We start from the raw sequence: 12,451 nt of genomic DNA, 5'->3' as shown, positions 1-12,451 counted from the left end.
TGCTACAGGAGGAACCAGGAGGAGGTGACATAGCAGGAGATGGCTCTTGTTGAAAGCAGGGTAGAGATAATGAATTTTAAGCACATTTAGTCTAAGACACCCTCAGAACATCTAAACCCATTGTAGCAGTCTTTTGAGGCTTATATAAAAACCCAGAAGCAGAGTTTCTGCTACACTATGATATAACAGTGGATGGATGACATACCTCAGAGAGAGCCTACAGGAAGGAGGGGAAGGCACAGGACAACCCTAGGCAGTATCCATGGGCCTAGGAGCTTGGCTGGCAGGTGGAAGAGAGGCCAGAGCAGAGCAGAAATCCTAGGAGAAGTTCAGTGCCACCAAAACCAAGAACAAAGGATGTTTTAAGGAGATGGTCACTACACCAAACACTGATGAGAAGCCAAAGTAGATAAAGACTGAAATGTGTTCATGGGATGCATCAACAAGGAGGTGTTCCTAGCAAAAGCAGTTTGACAGAGAGGTGCGGGCGGAGGCCAGATTGTGGCAAAGAGAGAATGTGGGAGGTGAAGAAGTAGAGGGAGGAAATAGACAGTTTTGTAAAGTTTGGTCTTGGAGGGGAGGAGACATACCAAGGAATAGCTAGGGAGTGGGAAGGCTGGGAGGTGGGAAGTTGCGGGGGCAGGAGGAAATATTGAGTTGTGTGAGAGGAATGAAATTCCGGGGATGTAACAGTAACAGGCAGAGGTAAAGCAAAAGTGCTTGAGACAACTTACAAATAGGACTCTAGATACACTCAACACCATGAAGGAATCTCAAGTGGATTTTAATAAGGGAAAACCATAGGTTCCAAAGGCTGTATGTGTTTCATTCTATCCACATGACATTCTGGAAAAGACAAAATCTACAGGGCTAGAAAACAGAGCAGTGGTTTCTAGGAGACAAAAGGGTGGATGGGGGAGAGAATGGCCGGGGAAGTGGCACAAGGAAATCTGGGGGAGATGAAACTGCTGTCTCTCTTGATTGTGGCAATAGTTACTTATAAGATTTGTCTCCGTCCTTCAGCTCACAGAACTGAGCGGATGGGGTGCGTTCATTGAATAGGAATTATAACTCAATTTTTTAAAAAATGTGGTTGAGAAAATATATCTATTGGAGAGGGCACTAGAAGTAATGATCTCACTGAGTGTAGGAATGCATCTGCACGTTACTTTGTAATGGTGTTATGTTGGACCTCAGACAAAGTAGGCCAAGTTAGTGGTATAAAAACTTCATCACCCTCCCAACCCCAAAGATCTGCACTGCAACTTAAATGGATAGATAGCCTGCCTGCACATCTACCACACTAGGATCAGCGTGAGGCTGCTTAATTGGTAAAAGACTCCAGTCTTCCTTCTCTTCTTAGGTCCCCACAGCCCTGTGTGAGCTCTCTTTTCAGAAAGAAACAACCCTTTGCTATGTTAAATAAATCTTGCTCTTTTAAAATAGTCTTTCCATTATTTACCTTTCTACTTTCTTTAACATCCCTAGAAATGAGCGTCCCACCTGATTTCTCTGCCCACCAAAATCTTAACCTTTACACTATACATTAAAGCTCAAAGTGCACACTCTTCTGTAAAATCCCAAAAGCCCTCCCCAAATCCCTAGAATTTATTACATTCTCACTGGAATCTTCTGGTCTCATTGCCATTGAAAACTTACCCTTTCAATTAGATTATAAATTCTACTCAAAGCTGGACCTTTATCTTGTGTTTCTTTATATCCTCCAGGGCTGAATATAATGCCTTACCAGTAGCTAACACTCAGTTAATATTTAATGACAGAATAAAGGCCAATTTAAGAAATAACTTGCCAGAGGAGCAGTGTGCTCCAGAGCAAACCAGCTCCAAAGTATTTCATAAATGCATGACCAGAAAATAGGCAATTACAAATACATAATCTGCATGGATAAGAAATGCCATTTAATGAGATTACCTCGAACATAACTATTCCAAGTTCACAGATAATGTCAATCTATATTAGTTTTCTCAAATGCATGTGACCAAAAATTCAGAATTAATAACAGTACATTCAAAAATGTTTTAAAATTATATTTATTTCCCACTAACATAGTTGGGGAGAAATCTCTCCCAGACATTCATTTGTTGGTCATTCAATTCCAACATGAAAAGTCATTAATGAAATAAAACATAATTTAGTCATTCTTAAAGAGACATATGGAAGAGAATTTTAGTGCAAATTCAGATGCCAGACTGCCTAGATTTTAGCCCCAGCTATGATACTTACTAGTGTGGTATCTTGAGCAAAATGTTTGGCCACTTCATCCCTCACTATCTACCTCATCTCTAAAATAATAGTAAATAACACCTGTTTCTTGGGGTTTTGCACAGAGCAATAAAGAATATGCACAAGAGAATGGAAAGCAAACTGTTTATAATCTAAATTATTACCAAAGGCAGGGAGCTTCATCCCTGTGCTTCCTAGCCTTGCTGGGGCCAGGGGTCTCAGCCAATCTCCTAAAAAGTGATGACTGACCCTTCATAAACACAGACACTGAGTGGGGGTCAGGGAGAGAAACGACCCAATCTCTGGTATCTGCATATCCCGAGATAAAAGTATAAAGGAAATTAAAGTTTATACTTCTCATTTTCCTTACATACAGCCATATAGATCAGGGGGAAAATATACCTTTCAGACTTCTGGAATTTCTTATAGGTTTTCATCTTTACCTTCTCATTAACATCTGTAGCTTTCAAAATCACTTCTTCCATTATTAGCCTAGAGGCTTCTTCTACAAATTTTTCTCCTGCTCTTCTATCTGTGGTTGGACCATTCAGTACAACCCCATCCACCAGAATAGCACTCTTCTTGCTTGGAAGAGCCATCTCTTGCTGATCAAAAGCTCCTAGAAAAATAGGAACAAAATATATTTGAGAAATCATCTAACCAGCTCATACAATGAATGTAAACAAAAAAAATCACATGTATCATTATTCCAGCTCAAAATGGGCATACCTTCTTTTCATACATGAAGCCACAATCTAGGATATTGGAGCTGACAATTTTTTATGGTACACAGTGGCCTGACGGAGTTCAGGAAATTTCATAAAGTCACAATTTATGGGATAAGTAAGTCTGCCTTTTTTATACATGCCCACCTGTATGAGCTGAGTTAGCACACAGAGTGCATAACCAGGGCTTCCATACAATTTTGGGTCTAATCAGGAAGGGATCACTATATATAAGCATTTCCCATCCTGACTAGTAAGTTGAAAAAAATGATGCCTTCCATAATCAGAAAAATGGTTTACAAAACAACTACCCTTAAAAAGAGTATAATATTAACTGGCACATCCTACAAATGCACAAGTGATTGTCAACAGATCCTTCCTTAGGTGTATTCTCCCCCATCACATTTGGATCTTTGGAGAAAAGGAGTGGAAAGAGCCCTTCAAATTTCACCTGGAACTAACACTGCCTCTATGCTATAAATTTTCCCTTAAAATAGAAAGCATATAATGTTTGTTCTAACTTTCAGAAACGGGTACATTGAATAGATAAATTATGTAACTGAGGTCGCAAGCCTCTGCCTTCATTTCCTTGTGTAAACTCAGTTAGCATTTCCAAGCCCAAAAAGGAAGCTCTGTACAGAGGTAAAGAAAACGGCACCTGGTCATATACAAATTGTTTTCCTCAAGGAACCAAAAGAGCATTTCGGGATTGGAATACCAAATTGAACTTTATAAAGCTCCATCCTGTATTTGATGTGTCTGAATCATAGAAGGAACAGAGAGAGATTGTGTTAGTCACCTTCAGGAAAATAAATACTGAAATCTTCAAAGGCAGAGAGATAGCGGCTTCCTTCTTGAAGGAACAGCCCGTGTAAATGGGTTTCTCCAAAGGTAAGAACTGTCTTCCTTTAGGTATATGTAGTTCTTGGTCATTTTCTCTGTGAACTAAATTACGAAGTCTGCACAGGAAGAAAGTTCCATTTTCCTTTCCTGTAACATCTTGTTTAGCATCAGGGAGTCAGGAGGAGCCCAGGAAATGTAAATGCAGCCAATTTTATTCACTCTTGAAAACACCTTTCAAACATAAGTCTGATTCTTGTGAACACAAGCCCATGTCTGTTTCATGTACAGATACTGTCTTGTAATTGCTAAATTTAACTCTAATTTCCCTTTTAATAAATCACCCTGAAAGACGTAGGAACAATAGTAACATGTCACTAATCTTAACTTTACATTTTAAGACAATTTCTAAATCACATTTCATATTAGAGACACCGACTCATCCCTGAAAGTGCCTCACCTGAATCTAACAGCTGTTCCCTGCAGACAGGACAACAGGAAAGTGAGTGTACGACAGCTTGTGCAAATTTGTCTTCAGTGCCTTTAAACTTCACTGTGCAGTTTAAATACAGGCAGGAGGAGGAACCATTCTCGGGACAGCACAACTGTCAGTGACTAAAGGCTAAAAACTTAACAGGGAAATCTGTATCTGAGAAGAAAGGTTACTGCTTACCCAAAATAACCCTCCACAAAAATAACTCTGGAAACGTACTCCAGACGTTTGACCGGTATTTGCCTTGATTGGATCAGATCACATTCTCTTTCTCTTATCAATCTCTCTCCTTATAATGTACAAGTTCATTTAATTACAGAAATTTACTGAAACAATTTATAAAGTATTTTATAGCTCTGACCTCTCAAAGCACCCTTTTCTTTGGTACTGGGGATCGAATTCAGGCTTTTGCGCTTGCGAGGCAGGCAGTGGAACCACTGAGCCAAATCCCCAGCCCTGCCCTATATTTTAAGTTCACCTAAACATATCGATGGTTTATTTTTAAAACTTTCTAAATATATATTTCAAATATTTCTATTCTTACTGGTGGGGTCTCATAGTATTAGCATTTATGCTTCTGATCATTTTCTCCTCATAGTTAAATGTTCTGATAAAATTCTACAGTTTATAAACTCTTTAGTTCTATTATTGACAAACAAAAATGATGTCTACAAAGGTACCAGATAAAAACATCATAGGGAGATTCCAATTTAGGAAAGATGGAGTCTTCAGAAAAGGATCAATCTTGTATCTTCTCACTAAGGAGGAACATTTCAGAGCACCAGGGACGGATTTCAGCTTCACCCTTCACTTTCATTTATCCTCCACTTGAAAGACTCCACTTAACATGGTTTAGGACCAAAAGTTGAAGCCCTAGAATTGAGCATTTACATGGAAATGCTCTGCATCTGAAGGTACTTTCCCTTCAAAAAAGAAAAAGATTTTTAGGTCTTAAAAATAAATTGAGAAAGAGGGCAATTATTCTGGGAACCCTGATTATGTCAGTAGGCAGTGCTATTATTAAGTACACAGAAAAAGTTAGGGATTTTAAACCTCATTAGTAGGAGTTCAGGCTTTTATTGACCTGGGAGTAACAGCAGCTTTTAGCCTTTCAAGAGCCTCTCTCTCCCTCGCTCTGTCTCAAACACAGAAACACATCCTTGTCATTTTTCTGTCTTTGTCTCTCTCTCTCAAGATAAAATTTAAAATGTCAAACACCCACTTATACTCAGAATACCAGTGAAATTTAAATCATTGCTATCTCCATCTCAATCAATTAAGTAAATCTCTATAGTTCACACAGTTATCTAGGAGAAAAAACTATTTAAAAACCTATAGAAATTGGGGTTTGGATTATGCCCTTTTGCTGAATAGTTCCATTATATTCTATTGCCAGCTGTCACAACAAGCCTCTGCTTCTGCCTGCACTGGCCCAGGTGGAGACACGCTCTACAGACATTAAAAGGCTATACTGCAGTCTTCTGGGGATACATGACCAGGAAGTTTATTAAAACTGCAAGAGTTTATACTGGTATTAGTGTAGCCTTTCACTGGAGGAATCTTCCATGAAGTATATGTACACAATTGGAATCCTTTTCATCACCCTTATCCCCCTTCTGCCTTAGTCCAAACCACCAATGCTTGACCACTGCAGTAGCCTTCCAACTAACCTCAGCCTCCACCCAGCACCACATGGGCTGTTCTTAGCACAGGAGCTCCAATAGTCCCTTGATGAGCTAGGTCAGATCACATGATGACTCTCCTGCTCCAACCATTCATGGCTCCTTATCTCAACAAACAAATGCCTGATCCCCTTGCCCCCATGAGGAGAAGACCACACCTAATCCAAGCAGGAAGTAGCTTCTGCAAGTGATGGAGTAAATGCAAAACACAGCCGATGGGCTAGAAAAGAGCCAACGGGCACAGAAGCAGAACCTGGGAACAGAGTCAGCAGACACACTCGAGGTTGTGGACACTGGATTACTAAAGGAAACCATGCAAGGAAGGTTCCTTTCTCTCCTAAACTTCTCTCTGCACTACTCTTTGCATCCTCTCCTTTTCCCTTGGCCAGTCATTTGACCCCTGAAAGTTAGTCCACCAACAAGGCTAACCCCAGCAATCCCACTTCCGTCTGAGAGCCAGTCACGTCATTCCTAAGCACTCTCACTTCTGCACATCCCCCAATTCCTCAACTCCGTGTCTCCCAAAACTCTATTCAAGAATGATGAATGACCTTTGCTCTGTTCAAAAAGAGTCATAGCTCTCTCTCCCTTACTTGACAAATAATAAATCCAGCTTGAAATACTGTTAAAGATTTTAAAAGTGTCTTTTTCCTTTGACAAAGAATTAAACAAATTAATACAAATAAATCCATAAAACAGTACCTAGCACAGAGTGGGTATTCAATAAATATTAGTTAATATTAGCTATTTCAATGAGCATTGGCAATAATAATTAAATGTGTTACTGGATAAGGAAAATTTGCAACTGATGTTAATAATGATAATAGAAAGTGAGGTCTTCTAAAAGTGATCAAATGACCTATACAATAAACTCTGGACCAAGTGTCTATTTAGTTCTCCTCTGTGGGAGAGCAGGACATGAACAACCATAACGACACAGGTCACCCCGGTAAGAGTGAAATTTCCCCATAATTCAGAAAACAAGATGGCGGCCAAGCAGTTTATTTTATACTGCATGGGAAGCTGTCCACAGATCTGACTTTGTCACTTGCCATGTTCTCCAGTATTTATCTGTGTATAGGTTTTCTTTCTTGTTCCACATTTAAAATTCCTACAAGGAAAAGATCCATATGACCTTTGTCTGGACATCCCAGGGGGGAAAAAAAAAAGAGTTCATTAGCTGTCTCAGAACAACTCTCTGAAGACTAACTGTCTAGTTAACTTGGGAATCATGTTATCTAACCTTTGCATACAATCCAAAATTCCTCTTTATAACCCAGAGGCCTAGACTTTAATAGAACTGAGCTCTAACCTTACTTTGTCACTTCTAAACTCTCTGATTCTGGGATAATATGGCATTCTGTGTGTCAGCTTCTCCATCTATAAAATGGAATGTCTGAGGAAAATACTATACTAGTCACCAAAAATTTCCCACAGATACTACACTTGATCTTAGCCAAAAGGCCAAGATGCAATTAAAAATCTCCCACCGAAATGAATAAACATTCAGATTCCCAAGTTCCTACCCAAAAAAAGACACTCTCTTCCTGGGTAAGAGACAGAATATGAAACTATAACAAATATTCAAACTTACACTAACAGTACTGAAATATACTAATATGCAGCAGTAGAAATCATTATTCTGGGTGACCTCTAAGGTCCTTCTAAAAGTCTCACATCTTCAGTTGTTTGGCCTCTCTGCCATCCCATAGTGATTATATGTTCATTTCAATAAACACACAAGAATCACGTACTATATGCCACACATCAGACAAATGGGGGGCAAAGACATGAATTGGTCCGTTTCCCTGAGTATCCCAAAGTCTCACTGGGGAGTGAGGCACTGAACAATTACTGCAATACAAGATTCTTTATAGTGCTTTTTATGTTTTAGCTAATTTTAGGAAGTCCAGTTAGTTACTTGGTTTTACAGATGAGCAAACTAGGACACAGAGGATTAAATTTGGTTTAACTGGCTTGCCCAATGTCACAGAACCGGTTAGCAGTGAATTTGGGGTGAGTAATATACTGTAGTTCTGTGCAGGAGAAACGCAATTCTGTTCTATGGATATGTATGATTTGCAAGGCAGCATTAGGGAATCAACATTAGGGAGTAAGATGAATTAGACTCATGTGCTGGCCTCAGTAATTGAGAGCTTCAGAGCACAGAAAAATCTCCAGTGTTGGTGGAGAAGTGCCACCAATGCTTTCAAGTGACCTGAGAAAGTAATATTCAAAGCATGGTGTTGGTGTCTAACACATATTTGGGGTTAAAGCTTAGGGTTTTAGTTCAGGTTGAGGTGGCAGGGAACACTTCTGAATTAGAAGATCTGTCTTTTTTTAATATCTGTAGAAACAAATCATAATTTTAAGACTTCATAGTTTCTTAAAATAGCATCTCCATGAACAGACAACTAGAATGATCACAGACCTTCTGACATTGACTTCAAAAATGGATTCACGTCATTTCTACAGGATTTTATAGTAAATGAGTAAACAAAACAAATCTTGGGCCAGGGATTTAGTTCCACCACCTGCCTCACAAACACAAGGACCTGAGTTCGATCCCCAGTACCAAAAACAAAACAAAACCAAACAAACAACAAAAATTTCCCTTCGATAGGACCCCACCCAAATATGTGAAATTTCTACCAATTCTCATCTGAATTTTTTTGTCAATGAAAACTGCTGTAGTCTTTTTTAATATTTTCTGACAGTGCATAATCCTTAGTCTGAGCCAGTTTGCTTGTATAAAAAAATGAGAAATAGCATAAAACTCCAACAGCTTCTCCAAATCTACATATAGTGGGAACATATTTCCCAATTTCTGGTTCTCGTGATTCTGTTAACAAGGCTCATTTTAGCACCCCAGTGGACTCCAAAGCTTGAGCTTTGAAACTAGGAAAAACTTGGTTCAAGTTCTAACTGCACTGCTATGATCTTACGTATGCTATTTGCCTTTCATGGGATCCATATTCTTATCTGAAAAATGGGGAAATAGCCAGGCCTACTTCCTTGAGTCATGGAAGGGTTGAAAATGTAGTAATGCATGAAAAGTGCTGAGGAAAGTACCAAGAACAGTGAAAAATTCAATAAATGGTACACTTTTCTGGCACTCACATTATGCTGTTGGCACAAGTAAAAGTTGTAATTAACAGCCTTAGACTTTTGTCAGAAAACTTGCCATTATGAGCAAAGTATCCAACCCAAGACTAATTGTTAAAAGCAAATTAGCAATCAAAAAATATTTGCTTCCAAATGACATAAAAGAAAAAACAATGATTCCTAAATGAATCCAAGCACCAGATTAGGAGGTCAAGGAACTCTTCAGAGAATTCATACAAAGATGTTGGGAACCATGGAAGACCTAAGCATCAGGATTCAGAGAGCCCAAGAGGCCAGCCTAAGAAAGGCTGAGAAGCAAAGTCTGGAAAAAGAGTTGGGGTAGTGTTAATTAATAAATTAATAAGAACCCACTATCTGCCAAGCACCTAGCTTCGCTCCTGGAAATGCAGAATTAAACCATAAAGAATCTCAAGCTGCTAAGAATCTAGAAGGAGAATATTTAGGAACTCAGGGCAAAGGAAAATGGAGATTTAAAAAAAATTGAAGATACATCCTTCCGTGCTGAAGTTTTCAAGTAAAGATCCTTTCCTGAACTCAAAAGACTGGATGTCTACTTTCACAGATGTACTTGGTACAGTCAGCCTCAGAGACAGTATATAGCCCTTTTAAATGTCACACAAGTTTTAAGTCGTTGTTGTCCAAGAAACAATATGCCAGTAAGAGGATAATGATGGACAATCTGTAAGGGAGAAGACCATGGGAAATAAATATTAAAAAATAATAATAACACAGGGCGGTTGGTATAGAAGCTCTGAAGATTGTGTAATGGCAGCAAATCAGTGACTCAGACTCTGAATCTAGCCCTGTGAATCAGAGAGGCGGCTTACAGCTTGAACAGTTTTCATAATCAACTGAAGAAGTCAAAGAAGTACATGACAAAAGTGTGCACGCAACTTTAGTCAGCTGGAGATGGATACCCAAACGTAAGAGAAAAACAAAAGGAAAGAAAAGAAAGAGAATGCTTAAATCATTTCTTTAATCTCATTTTAGAGTTAAATTTTCAACTTAGCTAAAATCCACAGTAAATAAATACTTTTCAGTTTTATACTGCCATGAAATATCCCTAATATGTGAAAGACCTTGGGGCAGACAATGTAAGAAACTTACATATGAATGATACACAGAGAGTGGAAGATATCCATGGGGGCCAGGGACACAAGTAGGGAGACAGAGACAGGTCCCAAAGCCCAGACAATGTCCTCAAAAATCTAACAAGAAAAATTAGACACATTTATGAATATTTAGAAACCAATCCAAAAAGTACAAATTATAATAGCTGAAGTTAGACAAAATGCACACAAATTCCACAGAAGTGTTTTGCTTCTGAATGTGAGAAGCAAAAAATTCTTCTAGGTGAGACAGCATTTGAGATGGTTCTATATTCATCTACTCAGCAAATACTAGTTCAATGTGTTAAGTACTGAACACTGTGCGATGTATTCATGCTAAGTAATCTACAAGACAAATTTACAAATTTAGCTGAGGTGGATGTGAGATACAGGTAGCAGATGAATTATTAATATGTTGTAAACTGTGCTAAATGCTTTAAAGGAAATTATGTAACTTGATAAAATAAGGACAAGGAGCTACTTTAGATATGGTTAGGAAAAAGTATTTGTGACTAAAGTGTTTTAATTAAGACATACAAGGAAAGGAGCTATATGTGAAAATATATGGAAAGAGAATGGTCCACAAGAAAGGAAGAGAAAATAATAATCAATAAATTGGCCTCTTTTAAGAGACAGAAAAAGATCAGCATGTCCCAAGTGCTAGGACAAGGTGAAGGGAAAAGAATAAGAACAGATTTTGAAAGACTGATGGGGAGCAGATCAGATACGGTTATGTTTTCCAGTAGAAACAACAGGAAATGACTTAAGGATTTAGAGGAGGAACATGATCTGGTTTACATTTATGGAAGATTACACTGGGTGCCAGTTGGAGAATGCACTGCCAGAAGATATGAAAGTGGGGAGAGTGGTTAAAGGCCATCGCATAGGTTCAAGTAATTTCTTAATGGTGACTTTGGTCTGGAAGGTAGCAGCGAAGAGGGAGCAAAGTCATGCAATTTGGGAGACGTTTTAGTGTTAAAGCTTGCTGGAGAATTAAATGTAGGGGTGCAGAAAACCAAAGACTCTAAGATAAATATTAAGATTGGAGTCTGGATGATGAAGTGACTGGAGAAACCCTATGTTGACGGGGAATGCTGGAAAAAAGCAAGTTAGCGAGGTGAGATGTATGTAGATCCGTATTTTTTACTGATTTCTAAGAATTGGTAATAGCAGAGTAGAAACAAAGGTTATGACAAAAAGCAACATAACTAAGGGAGAAAGGTGTGTGTGTATGTATGTGTATACATGTATGCATCCAGAAAGATCAAGAACTTTTCTGTTGTTCAAGGAGCAAGGTCTGCCAATGTGGAGAAGCAGGCATGGAGACCGATCTTGCTGACACTTCAAAAGGCACTGAGGAGTTGACATGTTGCTGAGCAGGCAATAGGAAGCCACTTAGAGCTTCTGATTGGATAAGAAGAGTGTTTTTAGCAAGATGAAGTGGATGCTGGTGTAGTGTTCAGATGAGCAATCAAGAATTGGAGTTGTGCCGAAAGACCCCGGAGGGGGTTTCTTCAGCTGCCTGTCTGCCTGCCTGCCTGCGATCACCCGGCGGCGTGCGCGGGAGCTCCCGGACTGCGCGACAACAGACCAGGAAGGCCCCAAAGACCCCGGAGGGGGTTTCCTCAGCTGCCTGTCTGCCTGCCTGCCTGCAATCACCCGGCAGCGTGCGCGCGAGCTCCCAGCCTGCGCGACAACAGACCAGGAAGGAAGGTAGCCGCGCAGGCGCCCTTGAAACACCCACACGACACCCGCCCCCGTTCTCAAAACTCCTGATGGGGCCAGTCCTTAGACCAACTCTGCAGAGGCATAGGTTCCCATGAAGGGTAATTTTCTGAGCTCCCAACTTTGAACATCTTTAAAGAAAGGGCAGGGGAAACCTGTAATAGAACTGAGTGGAGTTCAACCCTGAGGGTAAGCAAACTAAAGTTAGGCCTTGTAGATTGTGTTCAGTCTCAGTCGTGAGGAACAGCCATTGGCTAGCTAAAACCAGGGGATTGGGTTCCACATATGACTGTGCATGTGGTATAATATGAGATCACAGATAGCCTGAAAGAGGACGTTCAAATTTTTTCTTTCCCTCTCTTTTCTCTTTTTTCCTCATTCCACCCTAAAATTTCTTTCTTTTTTCTGTCCTCTCTCTCCAACTCAGTCTTTTGCTCCACCATAGTGTCCCTCATCTCCCTTTTTATACCAGCTCCTGAATAACTCAGACTTCTTTTATTATTTTTT

The 12,451-nt window shown here is 39.5% G+C and overlaps 1 protein-coding gene and 1 pseudogene across 1 annotated transcript in view; both read right to left on the bottom strand.

The window, feature by feature from the left end:
- Gadl1 (glutamate decarboxylase like 1) overlaps nt 1-12,451 on the bottom strand; it is a 170,054-nt gene that overhangs the window by 132,571 nt on the left and 25,032 nt on the right. The window contains exon 2 of the mRNA XM_033756998.1: nt 2,688-2,863. Coding sequence (XP_033612889.1) covers nt 2,688-2,863 — 176 coding nt within the window. The remainder of the gene's footprint in view (nt 1-2,687; nt 2,864-12,451) is intronic.
- Nucleotides 7,372-7,460, bottom strand: LOC117283638 (annotated as a pseudogene).

Source organism: Fukomys damarensis, unplaced genomic scaffold, assembly GCF_012274545.1.
Source record: "Fukomys damarensis isolate Sample0158 unplaced genomic scaffold, DMR_v1.0_HiC HiC_scaffold_28, whole genome shotgun sequence".
Taxonomy (NCBI): domain Eukaryota; kingdom Metazoa; phylum Chordata; class Mammalia; order Rodentia; family Bathyergidae; genus Fukomys; species Fukomys damarensis.
Note: the sequence above shows the minus strand (reverse complement) of the source record. Positions and strands in the feature narration are given on the sequence as shown.